Below are 13,974 nucleotides of genomic sequence, written 5' to 3'. Positions count from 1 at the left end.
GTTACTTCTCCCATTACTCTTGAAACATCACTGGCTACCAGTTTGAGTATAGAATACAAATCAATGTGCTTACCTTGACACACAAGATTTTTCATACTAACACTCCATCATACCTCTCCTCATACGTCATCCCCTATACATCTGCTTGTGTGATTTGCTCTTTGGATGGCCGCTGTCTGCTTTCCTCCTCTGTCTTCAACTCATTTCAATGCTACACGGATGTCTGCTTTTTCTACTTAGCGCCATCCCTTTGGAACTCATTACCAAAACACCTCCACCTCGAGTTATTCTTCGCTACATGTAAGGCTGGATTAAAAACGCACCTATTTTCAATTGCATTTGGGCCCTGACTCCATAATTCACTTCACCCCAGTTACCTATCTTCCTATTTTAGCAGTGCGTCTATTCTTGCTTGCCCTTTTCTTTTACTCTTCACTTTATCTTTTCTATCCAAATTTTGTAGTTCCTTTCCTATTTTTGTTTTGTTAACCGCCTTGATGTTGTTTCAAAAGGCGGTATATTAAAACTAATAAACCATTTGACTCTCACTCTTCTAGCTACTCACTGATCTCTAGTAAACTCGATACAATCACAGATTGTTTAACTGATAATAGCTTGAAGCTCAATCCAACTAAAACCATTGCTATATTTAACTTCTATTCATCTGATATAGCTCTCCCAAATTTCACTATTAAGGGGAACCCTCTACCTTATTCCACATCTACAAAAATCCTGAGTGTTACTTTTGATAACACCCTCTCTTTCCAGTCCCACATTTCAAAGATAGTGTCATTTTCTTTCACTCTCAATGTATCCGTTCCATCCATTTTTTCAGTTCTCTTTGGTCTTATTCAAACTCAATACTGCAACTCCCTCCTTGTAGGTTTGCCTACCTGTTAAATTCACAGACTTCAGTTGATACAAAATACCACTGTCAAACTTCTATAATGCCGTAAGAAGTTTGACGATGTCACTCCCCTCCTGGTGTCAGCACACATGCTCCCAGTATCTTACATGATTCCCTTTCAAAATTAGTATTCTTTGTCACCAGATACAATCTTCAGGCCTACCTACCTTTCTGGATAGCTTACTCTTTCCTCATTCTTCTGCTAGGGCCCTACACTCTGCTGTCCATGGTCTTTTGTCAGTTCCTTCCTTCTGCAAGGTCTTCCTGGATACTATCAAAAATTCATGTTTCAGTGTAGCTGGCCCAAATCGCTGGGACACCCTCCCTGTTTATCTGAGGCTTGAAAGATCTTCATATCTTAGCTTAAAACCTAATATTTCTCTCTGCCATTTCCTACTGGCTCTGGTAATATCTGATCTCTTTTTCAGCTTGCACATCACTCATGCATCTCAAAAGCATTTCAATCATGCTACCTTCCTAGACACTAACTTCTGTTCACATTGTAACTCTTTCCTGTCTCCATTAGCCTTTTGTTTCATATGCATGTGATATCTGTTTAACTCGTTGTTTCCCCCTAGAAAAATGACGGCAGATAAGGGCCAAATGGTCCAGCCAATCTGCCCATCTTCAGTAACCACTATCTCCTCCTTTCTCTAAGAGATCCCGTGTGCCGGTCCCATGCTTTCTTAAATTCAGTTCTTGTTTCCATGACCTCCACCAGGAGGCTATTCCACCTGTCCACCATCCTTTCTGTGAAAAAGTATTTCCTTAGATTACACCTGAGCCTATAACCTCTTAACCTCATCTTAAGCCCTTCATACCAGAACTTTCCTTCATTTGAAAAATGTTCACCTCCTGTATATTAATGCCACGGAGGTATTTAAACATCTTATCACATCCCCTCCCTCCCTTCTTCCATACACTTTATAACAAAGACCACTGATCAATTTTGTAGCTACCCTCTGGACCAACGCCATCCTGTTTATATTTTTTAGTAAGTGCGGTCTCCAGGATTGCACATAGTGTTTTAAATGGGGCCTCACCAGAATCTTATACAAGGGCACTATCACCTCTTTTTTCCTTATCATTCCACTCCCTTTGCACCTAGCCATCCTTCTGGCTTTGACCCTCGCCTTTTCTACCTGTTTGTACACAGTACTTTACCCTCTATATTATAAACTACCCTTGGATTTTTGTAACCCAAGTGCATGACCCTGCATTTTTTAGCATTAAATCTTAGCTGTCAATTACTGGGCCATTCTTCAAGCTTCACTAGATCTCTCCTCATGCTATCCACACCCTCCGTGGTGTCCACCCTATTAGAGAGTTTGGTATCTTCCACAAAGAGACAAACTTTACCAGTCCTTCCACAATATCACTCACCAAGATGTTAAAAATAGCCCAAGGACTGATCCCTGCAGTACACCATAACATGCTTTTCCTCAGAGCAAACTTCATTTGCCACTACCCTCTGTCTCCTTCTGTTTAACCAGTTTTTAACTCAGTCACTTGGCCCCATACCGAGGGCACTCAGTTATCAGTCACCTGTGCGAAACCATGTCAAAGGCTTTGCTAAAGTTCAAGTGCACCACATCTAGCGCCCTCCCCAATAGTTTTTTTAACCTTGAAAACTGCTTAGATTTTGTTTTGAAAATTTAGCAGTATATCAAATAAACTGACCCTTATACTATTCTATCTTCCTGTTATAAGCATTCTTCAGTACAGAGTTCCCCTAGACTGGAATAGTAACTTTCTTGGTCACTGCCATGGTCAGAGCATCCACTTTAGGGAGACAGAACAATCTATCTAGCCCCTCAGGTGGTAATGAGTGGAGTCTGTGCTAGAGCTTCTTGCCTTAGAGAATATCCTCCCACTTGGCCAGGGCCATCAGGGATAGGGCTCTATGAAATGGGAAGGACTTGAGTGGTCTCTGGAGGCCTTTCTGGAGAGGCCCCTATCCAAGGGCCTGAGCTACCACTGAAATGCCCTGCTTCTTGAGTAAACAAGCTGACAAGCTCTTCATGCCTGAACAACTGGACAGAGATTCCTCGGCTTCACAGAGGCAACCTCCCATGGCGAGCCTCTTTGTCATGCCCATCATGTTCCCAAGTGTAGTACTATGTAAGCCGCATTGAACCTGCTAATGAGTGGCAAAGCGCGGGGTATAAGTGTTACAAATAAATAAATAAATAGGGCTTAATCTGGGTCTATTCAGCCATTTTAGAACCACTGTAAAAAGTGGCCAGCGAGCATGCAGGAAACCCATATGCTAAAACTACTGCCAGAAGCATTTTTAGCACAGTTTAGTACAAGGCCTCCTTAGACTGTATGCCCTTTACTAACAGGGAAATTACTTACAGCACCTTAATGTAATTCGTCTTGAGCCACTACTATTGTAAAGCAGTGAGCTAAATCCAAATCCCCTTCTTTCCCTTTGGTTTCTTATTGCAATCCATTTTACATTTGACTTGTACTATACTCTTCTGTGACACAATCAAACCTTTAGTTAGAAGCTGCAACAAGCCAATAGGCATTATACTGTAGGACTGCAGAAGTGAACTTTGGACAGTACTGCCTTGGCGGAATAAATCAATGTTAAACTCCACGTCACAGCACAATACAAAGCTACATTTCTTCGTCCCAAACTATCCAAGACATGTCTCCTCCCGTTCTATCCTCCAGTCCTCCTCCTCCTTTCCCACGCCTACAGCGAGAAGAATCCATTCCCTCCCAGATCCGCCTTACAAGATTTCAGCGGTCTGTGTCTCTCAGCAACGCTCATGAATCTCTATCCAATCAGCCACCTACTGGAATCCGTAAGGTTCCCGCCCACTTCTCTCATTGGCCAATCTAAAAGACGCGGATTTTTAGGTCTTTGTTGGAAGTGGGTTATACGCAGGCGTAGTGTGTGGTGTGGATAAGGAAGGATTTGGAATTGGGTTCCTCGAGGTTACAGCGCGTGATGGTTTTTTAAAGTGTTGATGCGGGGGCGCGAGAGGAGGTGAGCGTGCTGCAGCCCTGGGCTGACCCAGAGGAGGAGGGGGTGGTGTGTGAGTTGGGTTTTTCGCTGGTTACCGGAGGGAGGCGAGTCTTATGTTGTTCGCATTGTCTGTGGACAGTTCACCAGTCCCCCGGCCCCTTCAGTGCGCTTGGGCTAAATAGTTTTTCTTTCGGGGGTTTTTTTTTTTTTTTGGAAGACCTGAGTCTTTCACAGTGACTGGCTGACTAACTGTTTTTCTTGTCAGTAAAAATGATTTTGCTTTAAGGAGAACTAAATTAAGTTCTATACCGCGCTGTCACTTGGATCCCTGTGGGCACCTGCAAGAAAACTGAAGCTCGTTGACAGCTCTCCCATATGCTGGTTACCGTAAGGCGTAAGCTAAGGAAGTTTGGTGAGCAAGGTAAAATGCGGTGACGCTCTAGGATGGTTTTAGCTTATGGCTGTTAAACTTAGCTTTAAACGTAATGTAAAAGGCGATGTTCAGTTCAAAATCATGAAACCCTTAGGCGAGGGTGCAGCAGCTTTATTTTTTTCTGAGAACTGTCAGAATGTACTTCAAGTGTAATGTGATTGTTTTTTCTGTCGTTTGGTTGGCAGCAGGCCCACTGTAATTTTAGGATAGGAAACTTTTTATATATACATTGAAAAAACTTAAGGTCAGTATTCAAAAAGCACTTACAAGTTTGACAGGGTGCTAAATGTCTTGTATTTTTTTTAATAGGGGGATTATTTGTATCAAATTATCAGAGCTTCCAAGTTACCCATTCCAGGAGGGAGACTTTTTGGCCCGTCCTGGTTTTAAACTTACATCCCAAAGCAATCTGGGATTTATAGTTTCGGGGAGTAGCCATTCCCCTTAAACAAAGTAAAAAAAAAAAAAAGGGAGAGGGAGTAGCGTAATCAACACAACTCTTCCAAAAATCCCAGGAAGCATAATGATGGAATAAAGGTCTTTTAGTGTTAAAATAGGACTCAACAAGGCACTGTGTTTCGGCAAAGTGCCGGCATCAGGACGGAGTTTGTAAAGTGGTGAAGTGCAATGAAAATATGCTAAAAGAGGACAACACAGGATCGAATCTTTAGAAAGGCTGGTGATACTGGTACACTATTAAAGATTGTAACGTCAGTAGAGGTGCAACTCTGAGAAATAACTTTGTCATCTGAAGACTCTGAGAACACTGACAAGGTCAGACAGTGGAGCTGCCAGAACCTTCTTAATGGGCAGATGATCAACAGCCCCGTGCTGTTCCAAACAGTGCTCTAAATATAGTGCTGGAACAGCGCAGGGCTTTAACGCACCTATGATCAGAGATAATTGCATGCAAAATTAAGCATGCAATTCTCTCTGATCATGGGGTAGAAGTGCGGGAGGATTGTGCCTGTGTGCATCCTCCTGCACTTGTTTGAGAGGTCTGGGCTGTCAAAAGGTCAGACCTGTCAAACACGGGCTGGAGGTCAACTACCCAACTACCCCTGCCCTGAGCAAGGCAAAACAGGAGCTGGAGTCTACCACACTTCCATTCCTATTTCTGTTTGTCTTCTGCAGTCCTGCTCCCAGTCCTTCATCTGTGAATACACAGAACAGAAATAGTTAAGTAATTCTGCCTTATCCTTATCAGTTTCTACATATTCTACATATTCTCAGTGGAGGAGGGTAGTTAGTGGGGTCCCGCAGGGGTCTGTGCTGGGTCCGTTGCTTTTTAATGTATTTATAAATGACCTAGAGATGGGAATAACTAGTGAGGTAATTAAATTCGCCGATGACACAAAATTATTCAGGGTCGTCAAGTCGCAGGAGGAATGTGAACGATTACAGGAGGACCTTGCGAGACTGGGAGAATGGGCGTGCAAGTGGCAGATGAAGTTCAATGTTGACAAGTGCAAAGTGATGCATGTGGGTAAGAGGAACCCGAATTATAGCTACGTCTTGCAAGGTTCCGCGTTAGGAGTTACGGATCAAGAAAGGGATCTGGGTGTCGTCGTCGATGATACGCTGAAACCTTCTGCTCAGTGTGCTGCTGCGGCTAGGAAAGCGAATAGAATGTTGGGTGTTATTAAGAAGGGTATGGAGTCCAGGTGCGCGGATGTTATAATGCCGTTGTATCGCTCCATGGTGCGACCGCACCTGGAGTATTGTGTTCAGTACTGGTCTCCGTATCTCAAAAAAGATATAGTAGAATTGGAAAAGGTACAGCGAAGGGCGACGAAAATGATAGTGGGGATGGGACGACTTTCCTATGAAGAGAGGCTGAGAAGGCTAGGGCTTTTCAGCTTGGAGAAGAGACGGCTGAGGGGAGATATGATAGAAGTGTATAAAATAATGAGTGGAATGGATCGGGTGGATGTGAAGCGACTGTTCACGCTATCCAAAAATACTAGGACTAGAGGGCATGAGTTGAAGCTACAGTGTGGTAAATTTAAAACGAATCGGAGAAAATTTTTCTTCACCCAACGTGTAATTAGACTCTGGAATTCATTGCCGGAGAACGTGGTACGGGCGGTTAGCTTGACGGAGTTTAAAAAGGGGTTAGATAGATTCCTAAAGGACAAGTCCATAGACCGCTATTAAATGGACTGGAAAAATTCCTCATTTTTAGGTATAACTTGTCTGGAATGTTTTTACGTTTGGGGAGCGTGCCAGGTGCCCTTGACCTGGATTGGCCACTGTCGGTGACAGGATGCTGGGCTAGATGGACCTTTGGTCTTTCCCAGTATGGCACTACTTATGTACTTATGTACTTCCTCTCCTTCAACTTTGAGTCTCACAATGCCACTTTTGCACTTTCTCCTATGACTAACATAGGAGTGGAGGAGTGGCCTAGTGATTAGAGCACCAGTCTTGCAATCCAGAGGTGGCCGGTTCAAATCCTGCTGCTGCTCCTTGTGATCTTGGGCAAATCACTTAACCCTCCATTTCCTCAGGTACAAACTTAGATTGTGAGCCCTCCTGGGACAGAGAAAAATATCCAGTGTACCTGATTGTAACTCACCTTGAACTACTACTGAAAAAGGTGTGAGCAAAAATCTAAATAAATACAAAAAAAACAAAAAACTTGGTCCCCTACACACACACACACTTTACAGGATTGGGCATTTTTTCTTCCATGTGTGTGTGTGTATATGTGTATATATATATATATATATATATTTTTTTTTTTTTTTTTCACTGCAAAATATATTTTTTTATTTTGCTTAACTCCACAACAAGAGCACATCTCGCTCACATTTGCCCACGCAGGGGCTCATAAATACTAAAATTATATGCTACTACATCAAAAATCAACTCGTCACTCTACCCATTACAGCAAATGACAAAATCATCTCAAAAACAGCCACTGTCCATCTAATCCTTGTACTCCTAAAATACCTCAACCCCCCTACCCTCCCCTTCACTCAAACCATTACCAGCCCCCACTCAACTTGAGAGCACCCCCTGTTCCTTTGGAGCACGCTCTCTTCCCCTCCCTCCCCCCTCCTATAAGATTCCATTATCCTAAATACTTGTCAATCTCTGTTGTAAGTGAGCCCATCTTCCCTTATGTTGCCATGTCCCCTCCCTGCGGTAGGCCGTTAATCTCTCCATTTGTTTTAACTGACCCAATTTACATTTCCAGTCGTTCAAGATCGGAGGATCCACCCTCTTCCAATACTGTGCTATGAGGCACTTAGCTGCTGCCAGCCCCCAGTGCATCCATTTCCGCTCCTCCCATGATTTCCTCTCATTGTATAAATCCAACAAACACCCCAAAGGGCTGCATACCAAGGATGATCCCATTAACCTTTTTTAATGCTTTCATAACATCTTGCCAAAAAGGTATCACCCCCGGATATGTCCACCATATATGTATAAATGAACCCTTTGCGAACCACACCTCCAACACAGATCTGTTGTATCTGGATACATCCTCTTCAATCTCTCTGGTGTGTAATACCACCGTGATAACATTTTATATGCATTTTCCTGCACCAACACACATACTGAGGCTTTCTGCACCTCCCCACAAATAACTTCTCACTCCTGGTCAGAAAAGCGATAAGTTAAATCTTCCTCCCAAGTCCCCTGAAAACCAAATGGTCTAGGATCATATCCCCTCAAAAATTTATATATCACTGATATTGGTCTGGGAACCTTCTTCAACAAAAGCCACAGATTCTCCAAACTCTCCCTCTCCTGTGGATTCCCCCCCCCTCCAACCCAATTTCCCCACAAAATGTATCTGTATATAGGGAAAATTCTCCGAGGACAAGCAGGCTGCTTGTTCTCACTGATGGGTGACGTCCACGGCAGCCCCTCCAATCGGAAACTTCACTAGCAAAGTCCTTTGCTAGCCCTCGCGCGCCCGCGCGCACCGCGCATGCGCGGCCGTCTTCCCGGCCGAAACCGGCTCGAGCCGGCCAGTCTTCTTTTGTCCGCACTCGGTACGGTCGTGTTTTCGCCGTGTCGAGCCCCGGAAAGTCGACCTCGCGCGTCCAATTTGTTTTGACGTGTTTTTTTCCTTCGGGAAAGCTTTACCTTAGTCGGGAAGTGCTCCGGAAACCCCTCGCCGGGTTTCGTGTAAATCCTCCCCGTACTTCCAGCTTTTTTGCCCCGGTAAGTTTTCTTTCGTCGTCGGGGAAGGCCTCTTTTCGGCCTCGGTCGAGATTTTTTCTCCCTCTAAATTTGGTGCTTCAAATTTCGCCATTTCGGCTTTTGATTTCGCCGGCGTGATTTTTCCGCCCATGACATCGAAGCCTTCCAGCGGCTTCAAGAAGTGCACCCAGTGCGCCCGGGTTATCTCGCTCACTGATCGACACTCGTCGTGTCTTCAGTGTCTGGGGGCCGAGCACCGCCCTCAGAACTGCAGTCTGTGTTCCCTGCTTCAAAGGCGGACTCAGGTAGCGAGACTAGCCCAGTGGAACGTGTTGTTCTCGGGCTCTTCGTCGGCATCGGCACCGGGCTCTTCGAGTGCATCGACGTCGTCAGCGTCCAGACCATCTTCCTCGGCCGCCCCTGCATCGAGTGCATCGAGGCATCGGGCCTCTGCATCGGCGCCGAGACATCGGATAGCTGCATCGACGTCGGTGGTACCAGGACCTCGTCTGCTGATGTCGTCGGACGGTGGTGCATCGGGTGGAGTGCAGGTGAGGGCTGTCCATTCCCCTGCTGGTGGCGGTGAGCCCTCGGGTGGGTCTCCTCCTACCCTGAGGGCTCCTGCGGTACAGCCCCCCCGAGATCGACCTTCTTCAGTCTCGGCCCCGAGGAAGCGACGGATGGATTCGACGTCCTCCTCGTCGGTGCCGGGGAGCTCCGGTGACATGCTTCGGAAGAAATCGAAGAAGCATCGACACCGGTCTCCTCCCCGTGTCGGCACCGAGAGCTCTGGGTCGCCGAGGGAGTCGGCACCCAGCAGGCATCGGCACCGAGAGGACCGCTCACCCTCTGTTCAGGAGGTGTCGATGCGCTCCGCTCTGGACAGCCCGGAACAGCCTCCACGCCCGGAACAGGTACTGACGTCGACGCCTGCATCGACCTCTCAGCCTTTCTCTGCAGCCACTCTAAACGAGAGCCTCCGGGCCGTTCTCCCAGAGATTCTGGGAGAGCTGTTGCGCCCTACCCCTCCGGTACCGGCGGTGCTTGCGCCACTGGTACCGTCGAGCGTGGCGCCGGCTGGCCCATCGCCCAGGTTGAGGTCCCCGACGTCGGTACCGCGTGCGGTGCCGACCGTGGCCACCTCCCAGGAAGGCTCCCCGACTACGTCGGCGGAGGGAGCTTCGCCGATGCGGGCGAGGGAGTCTACCTCTCGACGCCCCCATCGTGGACGGGGTTCCACGGAGTCGAGCAGGGCGAGGTTGCAGACACAGGTCCGTGAGCTTGTGTCTGACACCGAGGGTGAGGCCTCGTGGGAGGAAGAGGAAGATCCCAGATATTTCTCTGACGAGGAGTCTGCGGGTCTTCCGTCTGATCCCACTCCCTCTCCTGAGAGACAGCTTTCTCCTCCCGAGAGTCTGTCTTTTGCCTCCTTTGTCCGGGAGATGTCTACGGCCATCCCCTTCCCGGTGGTTGTGGAGGACGAGCCCAGGGCTGAAATGTTTGAGCTCCTGGACTATCCTTCTCCACCTAAGGAAGCGTCCACTGTTCCCTTGCACCATGTCCTGAAGAAGACATTGCTTGCGAACTGGACCAAGCCATTAACTAATCCCCACATTCCCAAGAAGATCGAGTCCCAGTACCGGATCCATGGGGACCCAGAGCTGATGCGCACTCAGTTGCCTCATGACTCTGGAGTTGTGGATTTGGCCCTAAAGAAGGCTAAGAGTTCTAGGGAACATGCTTCGGCGCCCCCGGGCAAGGACGCTAGAACCTTAGACTCCTTTGGGAGGAAGGCCTACCATTCCTCTATGCTCGTGTCCAAGATCCAGTCTTACCAGCTCTACACGAGCATACACATGCGGAACAATGTGCGACAGTTGGCGGGCTTGGTTGATGCTCTTCCCCCTGAGCAAGCCAAGCCTTTTCAGGAGGTGGTCAGGCAGCTGAAGGCGTGCAGAAAATTCCTGGCCAGAGGAGTTTATGACACTTTTGATGTTGCGTCCAGGGCCGCTGCTCAAGGTGTGGTGATGCGCAGGCTCTCATGGCTGCGTGCCGCCGACCTGGAGAATAGAATCCAGCAGCGGATTGCGGACTCGCCTTGCCGTGCGGATAACATTTTTGGCGAAAAAGTCGAACAGGTGGTAGAGTCTCTCCACCAGCGGGACACCGCATTCGACAAGTTCGCCCGCCGGCAGCCTTCAGCTTCTACCTCTACAGGTAGACGATTTTTCGGGGGAAGGAAGACTGTTCCCTATACTTCTGGCAAGCGTAGGTACAATCCTCCTTCCCGACAGCCTGCGGCCCAGGCTAAGCCCCAGCGCGCTCGCTCTCGTCAGCAGCGTGCGAATCAGCAAGGCCCCGCGGCTCCCCAGCAAAAGCAAGGGGCGAGCTTTTGACTGGCTCCAGCAGAGCATAGCCGACATCCAAGTGTCAGTGCCGGGCGACCTGCCTGTCGGAGGGAGGTTGAAAGCTTTTCACCAAAGGTGGCCTCTCATAACCTCCGATCAGTGGGTTCTCCAAATAGTCCGGCAAGGATACACCCTCAATTTGGCCTCACAACCTCCAAATTGTCCACCGGGAGCTCAGTCCTACAGCTTCCAGCACAAGCAGGTACTTGCAGAGGAACTCTCCGCCCTTCTCAGCGCCAATGCGGTCGAGCCCGTGCCATCCGGGCAAGAAGGGCTGGGATTCTATTCCAGGTACTTCCTTGTGGAAAAGAAAACAGGGGGGATGCGTCCCATCCTAGACCTAAGGGCCCTGAACAAATATCTCGTAAAAGAAAAGTTCAGGATGCTTTCCCTGGGCACCCTTCTCCCCATGATTCAGCAAAACGATTGGCTATGCTCTCTGGACTTGAAGGATGCCTACACACACATCCCGATACTGCCAGCTCACAGACAGTATCTGCGATTTCAGCTGGGCACACGCCACTTCCAGTACTGTGTGCTACCCTTTGGGCTCGCCTCTGCGCCCAGGGTGTTCACAAAGTGCCTAGCTGTGGTAGCAGCGGCGCTTCGCAGGCTGGGGGTGCACGTGTTCCCATATCTCGACGATTGGCTGGTGAAGAACACATCCGAGGCAGGAGCCCTGCAGTCCATGCGGATGACTATTCGCCTCCTGGAGCTACTGGGGTTTGTGATAAATTACCCAAAGTCCCATCTTCTCCCAGTGCAGAAACTCGAATTCATCGGAGCCCTGCTGGATTCTCGGACGGCTCGCGCCTATCTCCCAGAGACGAGAGCCAACAACTTGTTGTCCCTCGTCTCGCGGGTGCGAGCGTCCCAGCAGATCACAGCTCGGCAGATGTTGAGATTGCTGGGCCACATGGCCTCCACAGTTCATGTGACTCCCATGGCCCGCCTTCACATGAGATCTGCTCAATGGACCCTAGCCTCCCAGTGGTATCAGGCCGCTGGGGGTCTAGAGGACGTGATCCACCTGTCCACGAGTTTTCTCGAATCCCTGTATTGGTGGACGATTTGCTCCAATTTGACTCTGGGACGTCCCTTCCAAATTCCTCAGCCACAAAAAGTGCTGACCACGGATGCGTCTCTCCTGGGATGGGGAGCTCATGTCGATGGGCTTCACACCCAAGGAAGGTGGTCCCGCCAAGAAAGCGATCTACAGATCAACCTTCTGGAGTTGCGAGCGATCTGGAACGCTCTGAAGGCTTTCAGAGATCGGCTGTCCCACCAAATTATCCAAATTCAGACAGACAATCAGGTTGCCATGTACTATGTCAACAAGCAGGGGGGCACCGGATCTCGCCCCCTGTGTCAGGAAGCCGTCAGCATGTGGCTCTGGGCTCGCCGTCAAGGCAGGGTGCTCCAAGCCACATATCTGGCAGGCGTAAACAACAGTCTGGCCGACAGTTTGAGCAGGATTATGCAACCTCACGAGTGGTCGCTCAATTCCCGTGTAGTGCGACAGATCTTCCAGGCGTGGGGCACCCCCCTGGTGGATCTCTTCGCATCTCAAGTGAACCACAAGGTCCCTCAGTTCTGTTCCAGGCTTCAGGCCCACGGCAGACTGGCGTCGGATGCCTTCCTCCTGGATTGGGGGGAGGGCCTCCTGTATGCTTATCCTCCCATCCCTCTGGTGGGGAGGACTTTGTTGAAACTCAAGCAAGACCGAGGCACCATGATTCTGATTGCTCCTTTTTGGCCGCGTCAGATCTGGTTCCCCCTTCTTCTGGAGTTATCCTCCGAAGAACCGTGGAGATTGGAGTGTTTTCCGACCCTCATCACGCAGGACGAAGGGGCTCTTCTGCATCCCAACCTCCAGTCCCTGGCTCTCACGGCCTGGATGTTGAGGGCGTAGACTTTGCCTCTTTGGGTCTGCCAGAGGGTGTCTCCCGCATCTTGCTTGCTTCCAGGAAAGACTCCACCAAGAGAAGTTACTTCTTTCATTGGAGGAGGTTTGCCGTCTGGTGTGACAGCAAGGCCCTAGATCCTCGCTCTTGTCCTACACAGACCCTGCTTGAATACCTTCTGCACTTGTCTGAGTCTGGTCTGAAGACCAACTCCGTAAGAGTTCACCTTAGTGCAATCAGTGCATACCATTACCAAGTGGAAGGTAAGCCGATCTCAGGACAGCCTTTAGTTGTTCGCTTCATGAGAGGTTTGCTTTTGTCAAAGCCCCCTGTCAAGCCTCCTACAGTGTCATGGGATCTCAATGTCGTTCTCACCCAGCTGATGAAACCTCCTTTTGAGCCACTGGATTCATGCCATCCGAAGTACTTGACCTGGAAGGTCATTTTCTTGGTGGCAGTTACTTCGGCTCGTAGAGTCAGTGAGCTTCAGGCCCTGGTAGCCCAGGCCCCTTACACTAAATTTCATCACAACAGAGTAGTCCTCCGCACTCACCCTAAGTTCCTGCCAAAGGTCGTGTCGGAGTTCCATCTGAACCAGTCAATTGTCTTGCCAACATTCTTTCCCCGTCCTCATTCCTGCCCTGCTGAACGTCAGCTGCACACATTGGACTGCAAGAGAGCATTGGCCTTCTATCTGGAGCGGACACAGCCCCACAGACAGTCCGCCCAATTGTTTGTTTCTTTTGATCCCAATAGGAGGGGAGTGGCTGTAGGGAAACGCACCATATCCAATTGGCTAGCAGATTGCATTTCCTTCACTTACGCCCAGGCGGGGCTGGCTCTTGAGGGTCATGTCACGGCTCATAATGTTAGAGCCATGGCTGCGTCGGTAGCCCACTTGAAGTCAGCCTCCATTGAAGAAATTTGCAAAGCTGCGACGTGGGCTTCTGTCCACACATTCACATCCCATTACTGCCTGCAGCAGGATACCCGACGCGACAGTCGGTTCGGGCAGTCAGTTCTTCAGAACCTGTTTGGGCTTTAGGATCCAACTCCACCCCCCGAGGGCCCTGTTTGTTCTGTTCCAGGCTACACTCTCAGTTAGTTGGTAAATTTTTTAGGTCAATCTCAGTTATGGCCTCGCCGTTGCGAGGCCCAATTGACCAATGTTGTTGTTTTGAGTG

General features: G+C 48.9%; 1 protein-coding gene across 1 annotated transcript in view; it reads left to right on the top strand.

Moving 5' to 3' along the window:
* Nucleotides 1-3,809: 3,809 nt before the first annotated feature.
* The window catches only part of GPSM2 (G protein signaling modulator 2), a 162,180-nt gene continuing 152,015 nt past the window's right edge, over nt 3,810-13,974 (top strand). Inside the window, 1 exon segment of the mRNA XM_030205267.1 lies at nt 3,810-3,908. Coding sequence (XP_030061127.1) covers nt 3,889-3,908 — 20 coding nt within the window. The 5' untranslated portion in view covers nt 3,810-3,888.

This window comes from Microcaecilia unicolor, chromosome 6 (genome assembly GCF_901765095.1).
Source record: "Microcaecilia unicolor chromosome 6, aMicUni1.1, whole genome shotgun sequence".
Taxonomy (NCBI): Eukaryota; Metazoa; Chordata; class Amphibia; order Gymnophiona; family Siphonopidae; genus Microcaecilia; species Microcaecilia unicolor.
This window is presented reverse-complemented; position numbering and strand designations above follow the sequence as displayed.